Source organism: Carlito syrichta, unplaced genomic scaffold, assembly GCF_000164805.1.
Source record: "Carlito syrichta isolate Samal-C Ts95f unplaced genomic scaffold, Tarsius_syrichta-2.0.1 Scaffold304337, whole genome shotgun sequence".
NCBI lineage: Eukaryota > Metazoa > Chordata > Mammalia > Primates > Tarsiidae > Carlito > Carlito syrichta.
Genome location: NW_007248433.1, coordinates 11,525 through 34,902, shown reverse-complemented (window position 1 = coordinate 34,902; position 23,378 = coordinate 11,525). Strand labels below are relative to the sequence as shown.

Genomic DNA, 23,378 nt, shown 5'->3' with positions numbered 1-23,378 from the left:
ACAACCAGCATGCTTCCTGGGAACAGAGGCTTTGACTACCAGCCCCAGCGAGAACACATCTGGGCCGGACTCTATTGGTCTGATGTGAGCCATGTGTCTGTGACTGGGCCAATCACTGTGGCCCTGGGGTGGGGTCGGATACAGACCCTGCTGAAGGAATCCCTGGGCTATCCCATTATTTCTGGTATCCGCGACAAACATGTGTGGTTTTCTTTTTAGTTTCTACCCAGCCGTCTGCATGGCATGCTTTTATGACTCCAGAAACAGGTTGAGTGCGTGGGGGAATCAAGAAAAAAGTATAGTGTGTAATGGAGAAAGAAGATGGGGGAGAAGAGAGGAGATGGGGGAGGAAGAGAGGAGGAGGAGGAAGGGGAATGAGAGGGAAATGGCCGCGAGGGGAACAGAGAAGACCGTTAAGGAAGGTGTAATAATTGCTGTTTCCAAGGCACTTTCACACTTGTCGTCTCACTGCTCCTCGGCCACACCCTCAGGGCCAGGACTATCATTCCCACTCTACAGATGAGAAAAACAGATTTCAGAGCGGTGCAGTGGTTTGCCTGCCGTCACGGACCTTGTGAGAGAAGTTAAAAAGAAGAGAAAAAAGACCCAAACTTCCCTCACTGCCTCCCCCCGGCACCCCCACCCCCCTCCCCAGCCCAGCCTGGCTTCCCGTGAACACGGCCCGTACCACAGCACTTATCACCATTTCATTATTTCGTTGATATGATTTCTTTCCTGTAAGTCAGCTCTCATTTTTTGCTTTAATAATTTTTAAAAGTAAACGTCAAAGCAGTGCTGAAAATGAAAATCGGTGTCTCTTGCTAAGGAGAAAGCCACTAAAAGGGAAACACAATGAAAACAAAGCAGGTTATCAGATTCTAGCTGGATGTAGTAACTGCCCAAGGCTCCGTGCCCCAGGCCTGGATCTGTCTAATTTTCATGAGCAGATTAGCAGGTGACAGAGGGAAGTTAGACCTGCCAGACACCAAACTGAGGCTCTCCTGATATGATCAGATGGTATGGATGACTGGAAAAGGAGTGTTTCCTCACTGGGCGGGACTAAGGCACTGTGTCTGTAAAACCAAACCTAAAAACCAAACAGGGGAAAGTTCACATACTGTAGACATGTGCTTGTTTCCAGGGGCACCCATTACTTGGGGCAGGGATTTCTAATTTCCCTCCTTAAGGATATAAAATCCTTTCTGAAATAAAATTGGACTTCTAATTCTAGGAAACCAAAATAAGATGATTATTCCCCAGCCTAGGCAACATAGAGAGACCTCTTCTCTACAAAAATCAAAAAAAGTCAGCTGAGTATGGTGGCACATGCCTATAGTCCCAGGTACTCAGGAGGCTGAGGTGGGAGGTCGAGGCTGAAGTGAGCCATGATTGTGCCACTGCATTGCAGCCTTGGTGACAGAATAAGAACCTGACTAAAAAAAAAAATGATTATCCCTCTTTGCTTTTGGAAAATCATCTCCCCCTGCAGGGGAAAACATGGGAAACACAAATCCAAACTCCCCTTTTAATGAGATGAGAAGACATTGCAACCCTGAAAGGCTCAAGGTGTTACATATGAAGTTGGGAAGCACTGGAACAGACCCCCAAAGCTATGTGTCTGAGGTGGGTTAGCCCCACAGCCCCAAGCCCTCCTGTTGGTTGACCGTAGTCCTGCAGCCTCCTGGAAAAGTGCAGGGATCAGAGGCACCCAACATCTGGGAAGGTCAGGTGAGACCTGGGTCTGGGAAGAAGAGGAAGCATGGGGTAGTTAGACTCTGGGTCTCTGCGCCAGACCCTGGTCTCCACGCCATGCAGACATCAGCCCAACTCAACTTTTTCCAGGATCATGAGTATTGTCTCTGGATATATTGAACTGAAAAACCCAGCTCAGGGTCCCTAAAGGTCTGGAACAAGACTGGATGGCAAGCATCACAACGAAGGGTATCATCACAGCCAGGGTATGAGAGTCCTGCCCTGCTCTGCCTCAGCCTGCCAATCACCAGGCTGATGTTCCAGCCAGGAGGCAGCATGATCCATGGCGGGGAAGCAGAACGTGTAGAAAGAGGACTTTTGAAAGTCTGCAGAACACTCCGTCGCCCTTCAGGGATGCCCACCAGTACACAAATCTCCCCCGTGCCCACACACCTTCCAGTTTGACTCTGTGTTTGGCTTTAAAAACTGATGACTGAGGAGGCGCCGATGTCAAAGATAGAGGTCACAAGCAAACATATAAAAAGCCTCACGAACAAAGACTATCCAGAGAACTGGGGAACATAATACAATACCGGCAAAGAGGCTACGTGCACGTTACAGAAGATTTGGACACGCTATAGCCTGTAGGACAAATCTATCCAGGCCTGTGAGCTAAGGATGGCTTTTTAAATGGCTGGGGGAAAAAAATCAGTTGAAGAATAGTATTTTGCGACATGTAAAAAATGTTATGAAATTTATATATTGGGGTAATACGTTTCATTGGCACGTGACCAGGGCCATTCCTTTGCGTGTGGTTCCTGGCTGCTGAAGCACGTCAGTGGCTGGTGGAGTCCATGCCCCAGAGACCGTCACAGTCTATAGAGACAACAATATTCACTATCTAGACCTTTACAGAAAAAGTTTGCCAATCACTGCCTTAGAAAAGGAGGAAGGACTGTAGTATTCATCCAACAAGTGCAGCAAGGACAGAATGAGATATGTAAAGCTCACCCCAGATGAAGACAAGTTGTTGGAAATAACAAGTATGACTGTGTACATTGAAAATGTAGTAAAAGTGTCAAAATATAGAGTGGGGAAAACTCTCCCAGAAAGTAGGGGAAGGAGGGAACTAGTAAGAAGGATAATGGCAGAGAAAATTAGAAGCTTAGAGAGGCATTCCTTGAGGTCCAGTAGTTTACCGATTAAAAATTTTGAATGAACAAGGAAACCATAGGGAAGAAACTGTCAAAGAAACAAGACAAGAACGTTTTTCATAATTAAAGAATATACATATCCAGATGGGAACAGCCGCTCACGTCCCAGGACAAGGGAAAACACGGTGGCAAGGCACATTGCACATTAAAAAACAAAAACATTAATCCCTGATGCCACACCGACCTACTCCTATCATGCCATGCTCTCCAGAGACAATCGCTCTGGATTCCATCAGCTCTTTCTTCTTCTATGTACATCAGTATTTCTAACATGTATGTACTACTGTTTCTTTGTTCATGAATATCAGGCCTTCACTACTGGCTTTTATTATAGCAAATGAGGACTTGAGTTCACAAATTCACCTCTCTTCCCCCACAATCTCCTAGTAGAATTATATTGTAATTTTCCCTAATTGCCAGTCCATGTTTTCCATCTTAGGACCATAAAAGTGTTATTCATCCTGTGCCGGGCGCAGTGACTCATGCCTGTCATCCCAGCACTTTGGGAGGCGGAGGCGAGAGGAATGCCTGAGCCCAGGGCTTCAAGACCAACCCGGGCAACTTGATGAGACCTCGTCTCTACAATAAATAAAAAAAAAATTAGCCGGGCGTGGTGGTGCATGCTTGTTTCTAGCTCCTTGGAAGGCTGAGGTGGAAGGATCACCTGAGTCCAGCAGGTTGATGCAGAGGTGGCCATGAACATGCCACTGCACTCCAACCTGGGTGACAGAGTGAGACTCCAACTCAAATAAAAATTTATTATTCATCCTGAGACAAGTAGTGTCCTATCATTTGCATAACTTATTTATTCCTGGGCTTTAATAGTTGCCTCAATTTTTGTTTTTCTACTCTTCTTTTTTTAGAACTATTTTTAGAGATCAAAATGTTAATACTGCTTAACATATATGTAATTTGGGTAACAAAAAATTTATTTTATAAAAGTAAAAATAAGCCAGGCATGGTGGTTCACACTTGTAATTCCAGAACTTTGGGAGGCCAAGGTGGGAGGATTGCTTGAGCCCAGGAGCTTGAGACCAACTTGGGCAACATGGTGAGGCATCCTTTCTACAAAAAAAAATCAGAGATTAGCTGAGCATAGTGGTGCACGACTGTAGTCCCAACTACTCGGGAGGCTGAAGCAGAAGGATCACCTGAGCATGGTGATCACGGCTCACAAGGCTATGGTGAGCCGTGAACATGCCACTGCCCTCCAGTTTGGATGGTAGAGTGAGTCCCTGAAAGATAAAATAAAATTAAAATTAAAATATCTTTTGTTAAAGACCACTAAAAGTTTCTTTAGGGAAAGATGTAGATTTAAAGGAAAATAATAACTAAATAAGAATACAGGTAAAATGGCCCTGTGGAAAAGTTTGTGGACTAGCCAGGGATGATGGCAGGTGTGTGCAGTTCGGGGCACAAGTTGTGCACAGGCAAAGAAGTCCGAGCAGGACCAGCTAGAATGAGAAACTAAACTAGGGTCAGCCTGGCCAGGGCTTAAAAACAGGTGGAGGACAGGAGTGCAAGGCGCCTTCTTCTCCCCAGTGATGGGCTCCTGGTAACCAGTGACTCTTGTGAGTGAAGAAAGGTGTTTTGGTTTCTAGCACATGGGGACAGGAGATTGCTAGATGAGAGGGAGAGATAATAGGGGTCCCCCGACCACGAGCTTTGGTGTCCCTGGCAAAGCACTTCCCTCCTGGTTTCTTCTGCCCCTCATTCCTGCTGGGTCTCTGTACGTGATGGAACCGGATCCTGCCCTGTGACATCTGCTGCCTTGTGACCGTGTATCCAGGTACAAACACATGTGGGTGTCATGTCAAGCCCAGAGAATGGAGTTATGTGCAGGGCTGAGAGGGTGTATCCCATGTGGAAAAAAAATATATAGCCCATCCAAATTCAGAATAAATTGTTCTAATAGGCTGGATTATAGGAAGTACTTTGTGTATATAAGCCTTAAGAATTCATATTTCATAGGGGAAGAAGAACTTGTTAAATGCAAGGATACAGTCAGAAATACTTCTGCAGTCCAAATACTTCTGATGACAGCAAACTAAAAGCCATACTAGATAACGTCTATTAAAATGTGTATACATTTTTGACACTCCGTGTGTGTGTGTGTGTGTGTGTGTGTGTGTGTGTGTGTGTGTGTATGCCACACATACACATACAGTGCCAAAAAAGTATACACATTTTTTTTCTTGAGTGGAGTCTCACTCTGTCACCCAGACTGGAGTGCAGTGGCCGCTCCTGGCCACCGCAGCCTCGACCTGCTGGGCTCCAGTGATCCTTCCACCTCAGCCTTCCAAGTTCCCGGAATTACAGGCATGCGCTACCACGCCCGGCTGATTTTTTTTTTTTTTTTATTGTAGCGATGAGGTCTCACTGCCCAGGCGGGTCTCAAACCCGTGGGCTCAGACAATCCACTCACCTCAGCCTCCCAAAGGCGCGGGATTACAGGCTGAGCCACTGAGATCGGTTTACACATTTTAAGAAAGAAAAAAACTGTATTAAAATGGTAATACTCAATATATACTAATAACAAAAAGATGAATACAAGTCATGTTTGACTTCTGCAATTACAAGAGGTGCTCAAAGTGGTTACAATCAGCATCCAGACACTTCTGGCGGTGAGCCAAAAATAATACATAGATAACATCTCTTAAAATGTGTATACATTTTTTGACATCCCCAAGTATATATATATGTATATGTATACACACATACACTCACACACACGAAAATAGGGGAGATTCAATCCCTAACAGGATAGTGTATGACACTGGGGATTTTTTGTCAATTTGTGATCAGGTATTGTGGAAATTTTTTAGCATCCTCTTTTACGCTTTGGACATAGATCCTGGAGTATTGCAAGGATGAAGTGACATGAAGTTCAATCTTTTCGAGATCGCCATGCTGGCCCTGCCTGAATGACAGCTAGAACTTGGTGAGGAGGTCAGGCAGGCACTCTCCACTCCTGCATGTGTTTTAAACTTTTCATCATAAAAAGTTTAAAGTAATTCAGATTTTATGAACAAATAAAATCTGTTTTATTAGAAGTCCCGCCTAAGTTACATTCCCCTAAAATGTTGGGGCTCCAGTTCTCAAAAATGTTTTCCAGGCTGCCCTTCTGCCAAGGAGAATTGGTTCCAGGTAAATTAGCTTCCTGATTCTTATTGTCACCCAACCAATGAGATGGCTTCTAGCCCCAAAGGCTGTTCACCCAGCCAATAAGAAAGCTGCTGGCCATCAAAGACTGTTCATGCAGCCAATGAGATGTCTCCGGGCTCCAAAGGCTGTTTACCCGGCCAATGAGAAGGCTGCTGGCCTCAAAGGCTGCTATCCAGTCAATGAGATGACTCCTGGCCCCAAAGGCTGTGGGCTGCTGGTCTGGATTAGAAGAGGTTTCCTGACAGGTCTTCAAAAGACGGCAGGTCTCGCCCATTTCACAGCCCACTGAGAATTCAATTCTCTAACTGTGAACCAAACATGAACCTCTTCTCGACTTGGGAGCTCATTTACGCTTGGCAAAAGGCAACATCTCATTTCAAAGCCGGGAAGGAAAGACTTTAAAAGATTTAAAACCCAACTCCAAAAACGCCTTGGACATCAAATAGCTTTTTTAAAACAAGGTTTTGATGAGTTAAGAGCAAATGAATCAGAAACATATGGATTAAATTCCCCTTAAAATCCACATGCGTTTAAAAATGAAGGGGAAAGGGCTTGGCAACTCTCTTTCCAGTTTTATCAAACCCCAAGCATTTGAAAAACAGCATGAGATGGTCAGTGAGTCCAAACTGCAGCTAAATTCATCCAATGCTAATAACAGGTCTATAGAAGGGATCCAGCTGAATAAGTTCGGAATGCCATTTCTGGACGGTTGTTCATCTCTCACTCCATCCAACAAGCACTGGTCTCACCTCAGCATGCCAAAGAGCCATGAGAACTCTAGCTGACAGTGCCACACAGTGGTTCTGGTCTTTGAGCTAGCCCCTTTCTTCTTGAAGGCTCACAATGGCGTGAAAGAACATTGCAAAAGGCAAGCAGGTCCATTCTGTTCTAGTCTCCACCTGCAACTAGAGACACCGTCCAAAATTCACCCCACCGCCATCTATGGGAAACCAAAATGGTTCCCACCAAAAGAAAGTCACTTGATCACACTCTGTGTGTCTCAGATGAGTCCCATCTCAGGCTCTGAACAAAAGCACAGCACGTGTTCTTTAGAATCAAAGTCTGGACTCTAGGAGGAGTATGTGGTTGGGCATGCACGGTGGAGGCCCCGCTGAGCTCAGATGACAGAAAGACCCACAGGATGTCGAAACTGAATGACATTGGGCCATCCCTGGAGCTGACTCCCTTTCAGTACAGGTGAGGAAAGAGAGCCCAGAGAGCAGGGAGCCCTGCTGGGGGTCACCCATCGAGATGAGCAGCCACCAATGCTGGTGACCAGATCCAAGATTCCCAGTTCCCAGGCCACATGTAAGTTGCACCTCAAGAGTGTGTGCTGCACAAATCCAGGGCAACGTTTTAGAGTAGGGGTCCCCAAGTCCGGGGCCACAGATGGTGGCCTGTTAGGAACTGGCCGCCCAGCAGGAGATAAGGGGCGGACAAAGTTTCATCTGCGTTTACAGCCACTCCCTGTCTGACTTCTGTCAGGTTAGCGCGGCATTATATTCTCATAGGAGCAGGAAGCGTATTGTGAACTGCGCATGCGAGAGATCTAGGTTGTGGCTCCTTATGAGAATCGAATGCCTGATGATCTGAGGGGGAGCTGAGACAGTGCGGATAGCCCTGGGGAATGGCTGCAAATACAGATTGATATGAGCAGTGAGGTTGGACTGCACAGAGATCACAAGTCAGTTGCTTGCATACTTATCTCAAAGCCCTATCCGTGAGGGACCAGTGAGTGGGTGTACCTCAGTTGCACAGCTGTATCTGGGGACGGGCTGTCAGTCAGAATCTGACACTTGTTTTAGTTCATGTGTGGTCCGCCATCATATTATTTACCACTTCCATTCATGCCTCTTCTTTAAATGGTGAGTTGTGTAATCATTTCATTATTTATTACAATGTAATAATAATAGAAATACCAGGCTCGGTGGCTCAGCCTATAATCCCACGCCTTTGGGAGACTGAGGTGAGTGGATTGCCTGAGCCCGCGGGTTCGAGACCCGCCTGGGCAGCGAGATCTCATCTCTCCAATAAATCAGAAAATCAGCCGGGCGTGGTAGCGCATGCCTGTAATTCCGGCTACTCGGAAAGGCTGAGGCAGAAGGATCGCTGGAGCCTAGCAGGCGAGGCTGCGGTGGCCGGGAGCAGCCACTGCACTCCAGTCTGGGTGACCGAGTGAGACTTCAACTCAAAAAATAAATAATAGAAATAAAGTGCACAATACATGTTATGTGCTTGAATCATCCTGAAACCACCCCCCCCTCCCGCCCCCAGTCTGTGGAGAAACAGTTTTCCACAAAATCAGTCCCTGATGACAAAAAGGTTGGGGACTGCTGGTCTAGAGCATGACTCCAAGAATCCTTGTGTATGGTGTCCCTGGGGTTGTACCAAAAACACACTGGAAGCTGTATGTGGTGATGTACGCCTGTAGTCCCAGCTACTATGATGGCAGAGGTGGGAGGATTGCTTGAGCCCAGAGTTTGAAGCTCCAGTGAGCTATGATTGCACCACTGCACTCCAGCCTGGGCCACAGAGAGAGACCTTGGCTCTAACAAAAATAATAAAATAACTTTTAAAATACATCGATAGCCAGCACATTCCCAGATCAACACCAACTCTCACTCTGCCCTGTCCATGGTACCCGAATGGTGGCACCTACCTAGCCCCGTGAAAAGAGGGTCCGCTATAGAGATGGTTGAGGAGGGTGCAAAGAGAACGGGCTCTGATGCCAAACTGCCGAGGTCTGCCTCCCAGCTCAACCATGTAGGGCTGTGTGAGGGTAGACAAACTGCTCAACCTCTCTGTGGCCCAACTGGCCCACCTGTACAATGAGGATGATGTGGTTTCCATCTCCAAACCTTGCTGGAGGGCTTGCCTGAGCTTATACGTGTCAGATTCTCAGCTCGCCGTCCATGCCAGCTGTCATGGCAGGTAAATGACCTCATTCCTTTTCATCCTCAGCACCGCCTCTGTGTGATGAGCTCATTTCAGGGATGAGAAGTCGGAGGCTCCAGGAGGCTGAGTAACTTGCTAACAAGTAGCAGAGCCAGATTGTCAGGCCAGGTAGGGCTGGCTCCAGGGCCACTCTGAGCCCCCAAGGCATCTGTCTCTTCTTCTTGAGACATACGACTTAGCAAGCAGGGACCAGGCTGACTCTCAGCTCAGCTCTTCTGCCAGTGCTCTGTACAACCAACAAGCAGAGACTCGCGCCTTGTCAGCAGAGCACAGGCAGGGGGGAAAGAGGAGGGGACAGTCCCCGCCCCAGCACAGAGGCTAGAGCCCTGCTCCGAGTTCTCCCAGCTAGGGCAGCCTTGAATAAGTGGATTCACTGGGCCTCAGTCCTCTCATCTGTAGAATGGGCCTACGGTCAGCGCTTACATTACATGGTGGGGAAAAATAAATGACAGGAGAGTTGTACGCTCTCACTTCACAGGGTCCCCAGAACACGCTAATTGCCAGATGACTGTGAGTGCTGGTGACTATGCTGTCTCCTGAGGACACTCTAAGCTCCATTCTCAGCAGTACAAGATATCTCCATGATGACACAGAGTCTTTCATACTCAGTTTTCTTTCTAAAAATCATCTCCACCTCATGCCCCGATAGCCAGGTGTGTCTGTGTGGTGTGCAGCAGGACCTGTCTAGGACTGAGGCACAAAGGTACAAAGAAATGCCAGGGCCCCACTGTCTGTGTCTCTCCACTGACAGTGCCAGACATTTGACAGCCAGTATGTCCATGAATGTGCCAGTGGCTGCATCTAGCCATGCTTTGAGATCTGAGACCAAAGGGATCACTGCCATTCTAAGATGTCACCAAGGACAGGGTCACATGAGTAGGTCGTGTATTCTGCCCAGCCCAATAGATATGCCTCAACCTGCCTCGACTTCAGTTTTTTCCATCTGCAAAGCACAGCCAACATGACCTGCTTCTAAAGGGTCATACCGAGAACATAGAAAGTGTTCAGTGGTTGTCATTCCCACAGCTGGACACTCAGCTCCAATCCCCAGCCCAGCTTCATACTAAAAGCCAAGAAAACTGCAGGTCCAATCCATACACTACAGGCCATGGGATGCGTTTATCCCCTGGGCTTGCTTAGGATGAAAAGAACCTCTTTGCTACGTCAAAATCATAAACCTCTTACATTTTTAAATCCGAAGAGGGGGCCTGGGTCTTTTGAAGCCAACGTAAATACAACTGTTTAACAGCTTACTTCAACTATCCAATGGGAACTGAGTGGCTTAAATGGATTCACATTGCCAGCAATCTCTTTTTGCAACATGGTATTTGTTAGAAATCAGGATTTTACTCAACTCAATGTCTTGTGGTCGCCTCCGCTTTGTTTCCTAACGGGGTTGTCTTTATGTGAGTTTTCTTTGGCTTCCCAATAGAAGAGTAACAGATTCCTTTTGAAGTTTTTTATTGATGAATGAGCCGCTATAAATAACCCTTCATGGCAGTCGCCTGATCTCTGAAGTTTACTCTGGAATAATAGTAGCTTTGGGACTGCGGGCAATTTACAGCAGCGTGTCATGAAATAGTTTAATGGGCTTCATACTGTTTAACTTAATCTTTACAGATGTAAAAACAGAAATACAATTATTTTAACAACTATTATTACATATTGCTCTGCTAATGAAAACAAAGGCTTGGGAAGCACTCGGAGACACTGCCTCCAGAGCTCAGAGGACGGTTATAAAGTGAAGAGGAAGGAGGAGGCTGGGAGGCTGGCGAGGGCCTCCATCTGCTGGGGATGGATTGAGAGCCAAAGATGGAGATTCTAAATCCCCCCAAAAGTGCCTTTCTCCCTCTGAGTTTTGCCACACACGTGTATACACACACTCTCGCAAACACACACACAATCACACACGTCATAATCATGTGGTCACAAGGAGAGCAGCCGCCCCGGGCTGACTTCAAGCTCAGAGCTGTGGGATGAGTTATGGGGCCCATGGAGAATTTCTTGCTGGGAAAGACAGCCACTTGCTCTTCGTGGAGCTGGAAGGACTTTTCCTGTTTCTCACAGTCCCCAGCTGCTACCCGCCTCCTAGTTCCTATCCCATCCCCCATCACCACAATGCCAGCTTCCAGAGAGCATCCTTCTCACCAGAGGGGAAAGGGACCAACCCACTCAAAGTCCTATAAAGTCAGAGGCCGAGTCTGAAGCTGGAAAATTCGTCCTGTAAGCGTTAAGATGAAGCACCGGAGCCTGGGTCTTGTCCACGGTGGTATACGTGCGGCCCTCCACTTTGATTCTTCAGGGAGGTCCTTGCCTCCAGAGTCAAGAAATGCTATCCAGGGAAGCATTTTTCGCATGAGCTGCAGCCTGACCCCGCTGTGATGAGGACTGGTTACTGGGAGTCCCCCTCAACCCCATGAAAGTTTATTCCTTAGAGGTGTTAATTTCTCCCTGCCTTCGCCCCTCAATGGGGTTCTCTCCAATAAAACAAGGACTCTGCCTTAATTCTGAACCATTTGAAAAGTGACAGGCTTAGACAAAGAGAGGCCAAAATTTTTACTATAAAAGCTTCATGGGAGACGGTGGCTTGCATTCATGGTGAACAACAGACTTCCCCACTCAGTCAATGGCAGCTCTGGACCACGGCAGCCTCCACCCCATTACTGGGCTGGGTGTGGGCTACCCCTTATAAAGCCTAACACACAGAGGAGCAACACAGAATGTGTGTCTTCAGAGGGCAGCTTGATCCCGGGAGAAAGACCGTGGCTGGGTTCCTGAGCCATCCCTCGTCCAGTCATGACAATCAAAAGTGTCTCCAGACCTTGCAAACTGCCTCCAGTTGAGGACCAGGTACTATACTAGGCCAACGCAGGAATCTGTGAGAATCATAGCTCACACTCATGATGTGCACTGGAATCACCAGGCAAACATGACACCACCTCAGATTATAGCGTATCTGGGGCCAGGGGCCAAGTATCATATTTTGTGAAACTCCCTAGTTGACGCCAATGTGCAGTCAAGACTGAGGATCTATGTATAGAATATTGTTTTATAAGAGGGTGGGTTTTCTTTCCTATCTCTTTCCACTTTTGAGGTAAGTATTAGTCTTGTATGCCTAATAATTTCATACCTGGATAGATGGTACAGAAAAGTGGCTGAGAGCTTGAAAGATAAGAACACGTACTTGGATGTGATACTTTGTCCAAGACTGCCTTTTCATCCTGGGGAACCGGCTAGTAAAATATCACTAGTAAGAAAGATGGACACAAGAATACCTATCTTCTAGATTTGTGTGAAGATCGAAGAGATCCTGCAGATGAGACCTCAAACAGAGCTTGACACATGGCCATTGTCATTACCATCACTGTCATCAGTATCACCAGTAGGACCACCGTCACCATAATCATCCCCTTCACAGTCACCGTTACTGCCATCACCATCATGACCACCATCATCTCATCATTATCACCATCACCATTATCATCATCAGTATGACCACCATCTCCCTCACCATCATCCTCTTTATCATCATCACCACCAGTATCCCATGACCACTGTTAGCATCACCTTCATCATCACCATTATCATCATCATCCTCCCATCACCATCATTATTATCACTGCCCTCATCCCCACCATCACCATCACCATCACCATCACGATCTTCATCATCCCCACCATCACCATCGTGACCATCACCATCACCACCATCGTGACCATCACCATCACCATCATCGTCGTCGTCATCATTGCTGTCAGCATCCCATTATTAATTGTCTCCCTTGCTGTGGCTCTGTGTGGAGAAGGCCTGTATCTCATCCCCTGATGTATCCTCCATATTCACTTGGCGTCAGGTCATTGCTCAAGAAGAATAAACTACCACTGACTTTCACACACTGGGCACCCTGATGTTCAGCAGAAGTTTTGCTTCATCCACTCACTCAACAAGTATACGTTGAGCACCTTCCAGAAAGCATACCCTGGCCGTGTGCTGGGGATAAAAAGAGAAAGAGGCTTAGCTCCTGCCCAGATCTTCCAGGAGGAAACACGTAAGCAAGCAGCTTTCACAAATCTTTTGGTTGTGGGTTGGAAATCACGTCCCTGTAGGGTGACTCACTAGCCCAGCTTTTCCAGGACAGAAGGGTTTACTGGGACCCAGACTGTCGGTACTAAACTTGGGCAATTCTCCAGCAAATTGGGCTGCATTGGCTGCTCTACTTCCCTGGCTCCTAAGGACTGGGGCAGGGAGCCCTCCTTGGTGCTCCCATAGAAGGCTGCTCTGAACAAGAGGAGGTATGGAGTGTGGTGGTTCAAGGTCCTGCTCTGGAGCCTGCAAGCCTGAATCCAAACTCCAACTCCATCACTCACTAGCTGTGGGAATTGGGCAATGACTGAGCTCCTCAAACCTCTGTTAGCTCATCTATAAATGAGAGGAAACAATAGTCTCTAATTGACAGGGGCTTCGGGAAAAGTAAGTGAGTTAATAATATACACATGTAAAGTACTTGGAACTGTCCCTGCAGAGACGGATAGCAAAATTACTATCAGCCCCTCATAGATCTTATCACTCTTCATAGCTTTAGTTTTACTGCAAATGCTCCATCATTTGCACAAAAAGGGCTTCTATCAAGGGATGCACGCAGTTTACAGAATCTTCTTGAAAGTTGCAAAACAGATTCCAGGCTGAGTTTGCAGGGAGAACTCTTGAACTACACTGAAGAAACTGCTGCCCGTCCGAGGACTAGAAGACATCAGATCAGCCAGGAGGTAGCTCCAGGGCCCCACCTTGGTCCACAGCAGCAAGGCCAGCAAACCATGCTCCCCTCTTTTCCCACCTGGCTTCTTGGGAAATCCAAGCTTCACTCCTGAATGTCTGGGTGGTAGACCCAGATGGCTAGCACAGAGACAAGCAGAGGTTTCTTTCTGTTTTATGTAAAGGAGGCAGGATTTGAAGTGTGGGAATCGACCAGAAATCAGAAGGTGTTTAAAAGATTTTGAGCAACCGTAAATATTCAAAGTGCCTTAGGGAGTGTATGTCAGCTTACTTCCCTAGTTTCTCCATTTAGGACAGGACTTGGGTCTGGCTCCAGTATGTATTTCTAAGGCATATCACAGCCTGGGAGTTCATGGGCAGTCGTGATTTGGCAGATGAGAAGTGACAAACTCTTCTGATTACAAAGGCCACTTGGTACAAGGCACATTCCTCATCATGGAAGGTGCAAGGCCCCCACCTCCTCTATGCATGTCTCCTCTATGTATGGGCTTCCTCTACCCTGCACTGGAGTGTGTTTTAATATTCGTGAAACTCCAGCACGTGCAACACAGGCGATCTTGAGAAGGAAAGTGGGGGCTATCAGAGCATTTGGACTCCATTTTTGGCTCAGCCTCTTCCTAACTATGTGCTATTTGTCAAATTCACCACCCAACCTCGATTTCTCATCTATCAAATGGGGAGACTGTAACCAACCTCCCCAGGTTGTTGAAATGATTAAATAAGATGATGTGTGGCAAAGATTACATGCTCAATCTTTCTCCCAAGAGTGTGGAAGGGGAGGTGAGGGCATGGGCCTTGTGTAATGTCAGCAGCTGGTCTGCTTCTTTCAGCTCTGAGCCCACTTTTAATTTCTTCGTGCTAAGTGGTTTTCTGGAATAATCCAAGCACTTGACCTCAAGCCTTCCCTTACTAATGTCAAAACCATTGGTTTTCAAACTCGGCTACAGGAGAATCATTTGGGGAGATTTCTCAAATATCATCTGGGATTGTGACCAGCTGTGGTATTTTTTAAAGATCCCCTCACTCTCAGTGATTCCAGCCCCTAACCCAGACTTGCTGATTTAGATAGACAACAGAGGTCATGTTTCTTATCGGTAACTATTCCTGTAATTTTAGGAAGGATGAAAATCAACCTGAGATTGGAACCTAGATGCTGGGATGGCTTAGAGAGAGAGGTTGACATGGTTTCCCCCATGATAACAATGGAGGAGACAGTGAGGTCACTGATTGGACCTGCCAACCGGTCACTTGGAGGTCTCTGTTCCCAGTTCCTGCTGCAGGAAGTTAGAACAAATCACAGCGCTTGGAGGGCTGCACCTCAATTTCAGGACTGATTCTGAAATTGATTAGTCTGTGCCTTGGGCCAAGCCATCTAGCCCTCTCTGAGTGACTGAGTGTGTGTATGTAAATAAAGAAAATTGGAATGTTAGACATGCAAGTAGGGGTGGCTAAAACTAAGTGAGAAAATGGATATGAAGATGCTTGTACAAAGTAAGTCTCTTTTACCTCCCCATACATTTCTTTGCACCTTCCTATGACTATAAAGTTTTATAAAAATTAAAAGTTTTTGTAAACAAATCTCTTTTACACTCAGATCTCGCCATTGCCAGGCTGTCAGCAATGAAAGCAGGATTGTGACCACAGAGTTCTCTGTTCCCCGTACTCTCCATGTGTACCACACAGAATGTTGAAATAATGTTTGGTGACAGAGATAAGAATGCTGGTGGTGGTGATGGTGATGACATTGGTGATAATGATGATGGTGATCATGTTGTGATGGTAACACTGATGAAGCAAAATACAATTTAAAGAGAAATTATATATCTATAAATATATGTATAATTCTTTATATGAAGTACCAAAACACATCAGAAATAACAGCCACACTTTCTCGAGACAGGATTATTACTGGATTATTAGGGGTTACAGGTCTATGTTCTCTTTCCACTGTGTTTCAGAATATTACACATTTCTCGTGTGAACATACCACTACCACAGTGGGGGTTTTAGTGGAGGGCAATGCTGCCCAAAGTGAAAGGCACAGCTGAGGTCCTGAGGGATGCAGAGTCTCCTCTGAGCCAGTGGCGCTTGTACATACAGGTGCATAGCTGAAAGGAAGTGGGGAACTCTGCTCTCCACCCCTTCCCTCGGCCACACAGACCTGCTCGATGGCATCTACACCTCACTGCAGGGTCTCTCAACTCCGATGGAGTTGCCTAAGGAACCTTTAAAAACACACCCGTCTGGTCCCACCACAGGCCAACCGAATCGAACTGAGGACAGGACACAGGTGCTGGGTGAATCCAAAGCTCCCAGGTCATCCTTGGTGCAGAGCCGGTGGCGACCTTGGCCCCAGGAGTTTCTTCTCATCATGTGTGGATGCCTCAGTGAACACCCGGAAAAAAAAAATGGCAGCCAGGAAATGCCACACACTGAAGAGAGACGTGCTTGTCTTCTTTACGCCACCGAGTGGCCCTGATGGAGACACGGGCTGCCCTCACCCGGGCAGTATCTCCCCCCACGTCCCATCCCTGCCCCACAACCTCAGTAGATGAGTAGTGTCCACTCGGGGCACCAATGGGAGCCAGGGCTGAGTCTGACAGTAAATTATTCAACCCCCTCCCCATCTCACTCCCAAGATGGAGCCTGCAGTGCCGACTCAAAGTCCAAAAATGTGGGAAAGTTTATTTATTTCTCCAAAACATTCCTGATTTGTAATGTGCTTTCTAAAAATGTTCTAGCTGACCAACCCCTACTATATTTAGCTGCAGATTTGAAAAGAAATGCTCTTTACGCTTTATAAGGCGGGCTATGAAATGCATGGACTAAGGAAAAACTGTTAACTTCAAGCTGAGCCCTTTCTTCCCAGGAGGGGGTGAGGCTTCTCCTTTGGCCTATAGGAATGGTCTCGGTGCTGCGGCAGAAATAAAGAGTGGTATTCATTGCCAAGACCCTGGAGTTCACAACGGCTGGACAGCCAGCCCTGGGAAGTCTTTTCTAAGTGCCCCGCAGCTGGGCAAAAGCAAGGAGTCACGAGGCAATGGGGAGGGATTTCGCTCTCCCCAGTCTGTGAAAACCATCTCTCCTGTGGCTCTCCTAAGATCCCCTGCCATGCGCAGCAGCTTATTTTGCTTTTGGTTTCATATTCAAACGGTTGGATCATCTCAAGAGACGGAACATGGCAGCAAAAAGATGAGACAACCCCAGGGTGCCTGGGCAGCAGTCCCGGCGCAGGCAGCCCCCCGAACTTTCTGCTTCCCGTGGAACTCCACAACACGAGAAGAGTTGTCACTTCAGGGTTTTGTTACAGAGCTGAGAAGTCACAAATGGAGAGCAGAGGCTGGGTGTGTATGCATCCGTGAGACCCACCACGGCCTGAGCGCTTCCTGTGTGCCAGACACTGACATATGGCAGCTAACTTAACTCTGATGAGTGCCCTGCACAGAAGTGAAGTTGTTATCCCCATTTCACAGATAGAACCAGGGCAGGCCGTCCTCATGAGTATATGTCCAGCATTAAACTGACTCCTCGAGGCATGTCCACGAGACAGTTGCTAAAGTCGTCTCCATCTGCACAGAGAACAAAAGCTAAGGAACAGAGGAGTTAGGACACTGTGCCAAGTTCAATGGCAAGTCCAGGTCGAGCTGGGTTACCACCCTCCATCTGGTGGGACCCAAGGGCACACTCTCAATGACGTTAAGTCCCCCCAACCCAGAGATCAATTACTGAGTAGTAAGGAATTGATCTGATGTTAATGACAGGATTATTCCCCTTCCAGGTGTGTTGAGACAGACCAGGAAGAGGAGGTGCAGTGGGTGGTGACCAGCTACCAGGAGAGACATGAGGGCCAGACCCTGAGTGACATGAGGCTCAGAATACGTTATGCTGCACATTGTGGGGACATGAGGTATGCTTTGGAGTTCGTGCTGTCAACATGGGCGTGACCTTGTGAATGTCAGGTGTTGTCCTCCACCCTTCCTAGGGGGCTTGACACAGAGGCTGCCCTGGGACTGAGACATATGCCTTTGTGCCTGCTTTCTCTGGACCTGGGCCTGAGGATGCCTGCACCAACGTCTGGTACACACTTTCTAGAAGGACAGGATAGCATTGGCTACATTCGGAACATGACCCAATGAGATTTTTTTTTTTTTTTTGTAGACATGGGGTCTGTGTTTCCTAGGCTTGTGTCAAACTCTGGGCCTCAAGTGATCCTCCCACCTCGACCTTCCCAAGTGTTGGGGTTACAGGCATGAACCACCAAGCCCAGTTGAATAACTTTGTTTTAGTTGCTCAACAAACTGACACAAAGCCAAGGGCAAATCTTTCCAGCCCCACAGTACCTTGGCAAGTCCTCTGTGAAGGCAGAGACTGTGGAGTGGAGGCCTCAGGGAAACTGAATTCAGACCCAGGTCCCACCCACCTAAGAGGGTCCCAGCTTCAGGTCTGGAGCCATCTGCTCCCGGAAGCTGGCCAAGCAGGAGAATCCAGTCTTCCTGAATGCCACATGCAGCTGCCGATATTGTCTGAGGCCTCCCAACCCAGCCTTGGCTCTTGCACATCAATGGTGTGGTCAAGGCAGCGGCCACCAATGAGCCCAGCGGAAAGACCCCTGCTGTGCTGGCCTTGTTATTTGGCCACCCCCACCTTGCTCCACACTCAGCCCCTCGTGCCCTACAGGGTGACCTCCACTGGCTGCATCACCTGGGTCCCTGTGCAGACTAGACTTCCAGCAGGTTTCCTACCACTCAGAGGCTGGAGGGCAGGGAAGAGAGCTGGAGTGTTTCTCCTCTCTCCTGTCTGCCCCAGCACTGCAGCCCCCTTTCCACACCAGCTCTGAAGGTAGTGCCTGCAGGAGAGGATCCTAGGTGGGGAGGACAGAGTGGCTCTTCCCCTTGCTAGACCCTGGTGGCTTACCCAGCCCATGCCCCCATAACTCTCCCTCCACCCCACTTGATTCCACTGACCCATCTAAGTGGGTTTCTATTTCCTGCCAGGCCTCTAATTCCTGTACCAGATGGAAAAAAGAGACTGGGGCCAAATCTTTCCCTCCCCTCCCCACTCCTTCCCTGCTGCCAGTGTAAATGAAGACAGCCCGGATGCCATTGGCTCCCCATGGTGTATATCCTGAACCAGAATCCTCAACCTGAATCCACCCCCGTGCAGCCCTTTCCCCGTGACTGTCCACTTCAATGGCCAGGCCCCACTCTGGTCACTGTGGACACCTGTGGGATCTCCCCAAGCCCTGGAGCACCCAGCACTCAGGGCCTCTGGCAGAGGACCAGCAGAGGCTGCTATGGCATATTTTTAAGCTGCTTTCTTTCTGTGTGTGTGTGTGTGTGTGTGTGTGTGTGTGTGTGTGTGTGTGTGTTTGAGTCAGAGTCTCACTCTGTCATCCAGGCTGCAGTGCAGTGGCACGCTCCCAGCCACCACAGCCTCTACCTGCTGCTGAGCTCAGGCCATCCTTCCATTTCAACCACGACACCCAGCTAATTTTTGATTAATTGTAGAGAGACAAGGTCTCACCATGTTGCCCAGACTGGTCTCGAACACCCGGGCTCAGGGAATTCTCTCGCCTCTGCCTTCCAACATGCTGGGATTACAGGCATGAGCCACCATACCCGGCTTAAACTGCGTTCAATGTGGATCAAGAGAAGTTTACTTCCCTAAGGAGCTCGTACTCTTTGTGTTTAATAATAAAGTTTGCTGTTTATCATTTGTAGTTTTCATTCCATCAAACAACCTTTACTTCCTGGAACCAAGACTCTAGCCATCATGAAGCCAGGAAACACACAAATCATGGCTCTCCCTGGGTTTTCTCACCCGCCAGGGGCAGCAGGTAGCTGGAAGTGTCACTCATGTTTGTGATGTTAACAACAGTCTACCAACATCTGGGCAGGCTGGCTCTGGTTTCCACCCGTAGCAATAATTACATGTGGCTAATGTTTTAACACACGTGGACACACACGCACAGTCTGTGAGAAATAGGAAAGGCCACACATAGCCCCCATCCCAAGGCGGGATGATTATATCCAAAAACGGCTACCCAGGTCCTGGTCAGGTTCTCAAAAATCTGATGGTGCTTGGAAACTAGAAGGTCATGGGCTTCTAAGAGAACCAGCAAATCTCCAGGTGGGGGGAAAAAGGCCTTGGCAATGTTCTTTGCCCTTGAAAAATCATGGAAGGAAAGTTCTCAAAGCTGGTGTGGCTCCCAAAATCTTTTATAAAGTCTTTGTCAGTTTCACTATAATAACGTTAAAAAAAAAGTTATCTCTGGTTCAAACTATATAAAAAAGCACAATTATTAGGGCTACATAGAAATGATATGTTTTAAAACTATATATAAAAAAAGAATCTTTCAAATAGTGTCAGTCCTTGGTAACTTTGAAAAAACTCAGCATTTGATCTGAGTCCCACCTACATGCAAAAAGATAAATGTTCTGAGCATTCATATGCACAAAACCAAAATATATATTCACACACATACACATATGTACATATATACACATTCATGCATACATATATTCACACAGACACATGCACACATGTTTACATATGTATACATACTCATTTATCATTATACATGGGCTTGCCACATCCCCATTAGAATCAGTGTATTCATCAGTGCACACGTGTGTGTGTGTGTGTGTGTGTGTGTGTGTGTGTGTGTGTGTGTGTGTGTGTGTAATTGGGGCTTGGACCAAAAATCATTGACAGAAAATAGAATCTGTTTCCTTTGTTTAGATGAGAGCAGGGAGGTAGAGTTTCAGCTTGTGTAACGGTAGAATGATAAGTTTGTTTCCGTCTTACCCCAAACATAGCTGAGATTTTAATTAAGAAACTATTTCTTGGTCTCATTAAACCATAATTTTGAGCCAAAATTAGACATTAGAACAGCTATTTGGATTACTAAGACCCAAAGTCCCTCTATTTGGTCCCGGAGGAAGAATACACAAGAAATAGTATAGATTACATAAAAATGATCTCACTGTCTACTTCTCTCAGCTTTTCCAATCCAGATAAAAATGGGGATTAGCTAGAAGATCTCTTTATGTGTGTACAAACTCACAAAGTAGACACATATCCCTGCATTTTTTCTGTGCCATCAAGTTTACGTTTGTACTGTAATGTTTTGAATTGTAACTCTAAGATCCCTTATTTTAAATAGCAATATTAAATGATTTGCTTTCTCAAGAAATGGCCATCACAAATTAACAAAAAACACACAAAATAGCACATCACACACAAAAAGGATGGAGGAAAAATTAACAACCTACCCAGTTCAGCAGCACTGCCCATCCTGCTCTCGGGGGTCCAGGCAGCTTCCCATCCCCTCCCACAGCCTCTCCCCTCCTGACCCCAGTCCGTGTGTTCACCCCTTGGAAGCCAGAGCCTCCTGAGATGCTGACGTGATGCTCAAGCATAATCCCAGCCTCCTCTTTTGATTACACTGTTTGTTTATTTCCCCCCAGTAATCCACTGAACCAGTCACTGAGAGGTTAATGAAAAAACAACTTTATTCACAAAGGCTGAGGGTTTGGGATAACAAAATATCCAGTGACAGCCCTTCCACCACATTTTGAGCGAATCACAGTGAGCCTGGATTTCAGCAATGGGTTCTCATCAAAGCTCTTCAAATGAAGGGCAGGCACTCTGCAGCTCACCGAAGTCTCCCCACAGCCTGGGGAGAGCCCACCGTGGAATCATGTATGTGTCAGAAGCACACAGTTCAGCATGGCTGCAAGACTGGATTTCCAGAAAGCAAGCTCTGTGCCTACTAGCTATTAAATGACCACACCTGCCTGGAAAGGCCTTTCCAACAGAGTGACCAGCAGGCCCTCTTCATTTAAAGTTTGTCACTGTTTTCAGACAAGTCCTGGAAACTATTTATTTTACAAAAGCTTTTTTAAAGGCCCCCTCCAAGCCCACCTCCAAGAATTTATGACTATTTGTGCCTTGTGCACATCAGATAAAATAAAAGTTACTTGGAGGTTCAGAAAATTGAGTCTCAGAACCCCCAAGATAACCCAAACACAGACACCTCAAGGCGGGTAGGGTGCTTTTCCCCAGAGTGCCAGGCTGAACTGGGCTGTGAAAATCTCTCTTTTCTTAACTAGATCTTTGTTACAGATCCCTGCTCTCCCCTTCCCAGACTTCTAGTCACCTCTTTAAGGTGTTTATTTAGCTTCAGACTCAAGCCTGCCTGGCAGGGGGTGGGAGGGAGGAGTGGCCTGCAGGCTGGGAGTATCTCCTGCCACCAAGTCCCTCAAGTCCGGCAGATTTCCTCATTCTTCCCCTACATTAATCTCTCTCTCTCTCTCTCTCTTACTCTCCCTCTCCATCTGTTTTTTGTTTGTTTGTGTCACCCAACTTTTCTGATTAAATGTAGCCCTTCATTACCCAAAAGTGTAGCAAAACTAAGCCTGGATCTTGAAAACCTAGGGAAGTCAAAACACCGACATCGTCTGAGGCATCTTCCCTCCCCCTCACATGTTTCCCGCCGCGTCCCCTGAAATCTTTTCAGCCCTTAAAAACAAAAGCAAAAGGACAAGATGTCCACTGTGTGGACTAGTGCTATCACACCGCAGCAAGGCGCTACAGTCCTATGGTGTGCATGCTCATCATAGAAGCTGCTGGTGTAGACATGTTCAAAGGACAAGATTTATAGTAAAAAGAGTCAAGCATTTAGGCAAAGAATAAAGCGTGTTCCTTTTACTGTCTGGAAAGAAATTAAGGGGAAACGTATCTATTAAAATTAAAGTGTTGCTGTCTCGGAGGCTTCTAAGTAGGCCCTGCCTCTCCTGAAAAACCGGGGTCACCCAGCACCCCACAATCAGACGGGGGTAAACCCAGCTTGGGACAAACCACGGAGACTGAAGGGCTGGGGACAGTCACAGAAAGGACCCCACTGCCCTGGGATGTCTGCTGGGCCCTCACGCGCCCGGACGTGCAGGACCTGTGGGGGTCGCGAAGATGGCACTCCTAGACCGCCCTAAAGACAAGGAGTTCTCCTGCTCGCGCGGTCGGGGGTCTGCGCTGCCCACGTCCCCGTGGGAATCGGGTCTCTGGAGTCTCCGAGGGCGCTCCGGGTGACTGGGAAAAGTCCGCTTGGGAGGAGGCGGCGGGAGAGCAGCCCACCTGCGCGCAGAAGTCGGTGACGCTTCCCGGAACCCACAGGCCCGCACAGGCCAAGTAGGCTTTGGAAAGGACGTGGCTCCTTGCCCCGCCGGTGGGATCCGCGGCCGGGCGGTGAGGAAGGCAACACTGCTGGCTCTACTAGAAGTGGAGCGCTGTGTCGGGCAGCTGCAGGGGAAAGTAGGAAAAGAAAGGGATCCCGAGCTGGTAAAAGCCGCCCTGGACGTGAGGGTCGAGCATCAGGGAAGCGTTGAAAGGCGGACGGAGGCTGGAGGACGCGGCCAGGAGCGAGGCTCCCAGACGGCCGGCGGGCCCCGGCTTGGCGCCCCCCGGGAACCCGTCCCCTCCGGCCGGCTTCTGGCTCTGCCTTCCCGCCAGGATGCTGTCTATGCTGAAGCTCTTGGACCTGTCGGAGCTCTTCGGAGAACCGCGGGAGGCGGGGCGTGG

At 47.7% G+C, this 23,378-nt stretch overlaps 1 protein-coding gene across 1 annotated transcript in view; it reads right to left on the bottom strand.

Annotated features, from left to right (window-relative positions):
- Positions 1 to 23,072: 23,072 nt before the first annotated feature.
- FOXL1 (forkhead box L1) overlaps positions 23,073 to 23,378 on the bottom strand; it is a 1,262-nt gene continuing 956 nt past the window's right edge. Inside the window, exon 3 of the mRNA XM_008059719.1 lies at positions 23,073 to 23,373. Within this exon, the coding sequence (XP_008057910.1) occupies positions 23,073 to 23,373 (301 nt within the window). The remainder of the gene's footprint in view (positions 23,374 to 23,378) is intronic.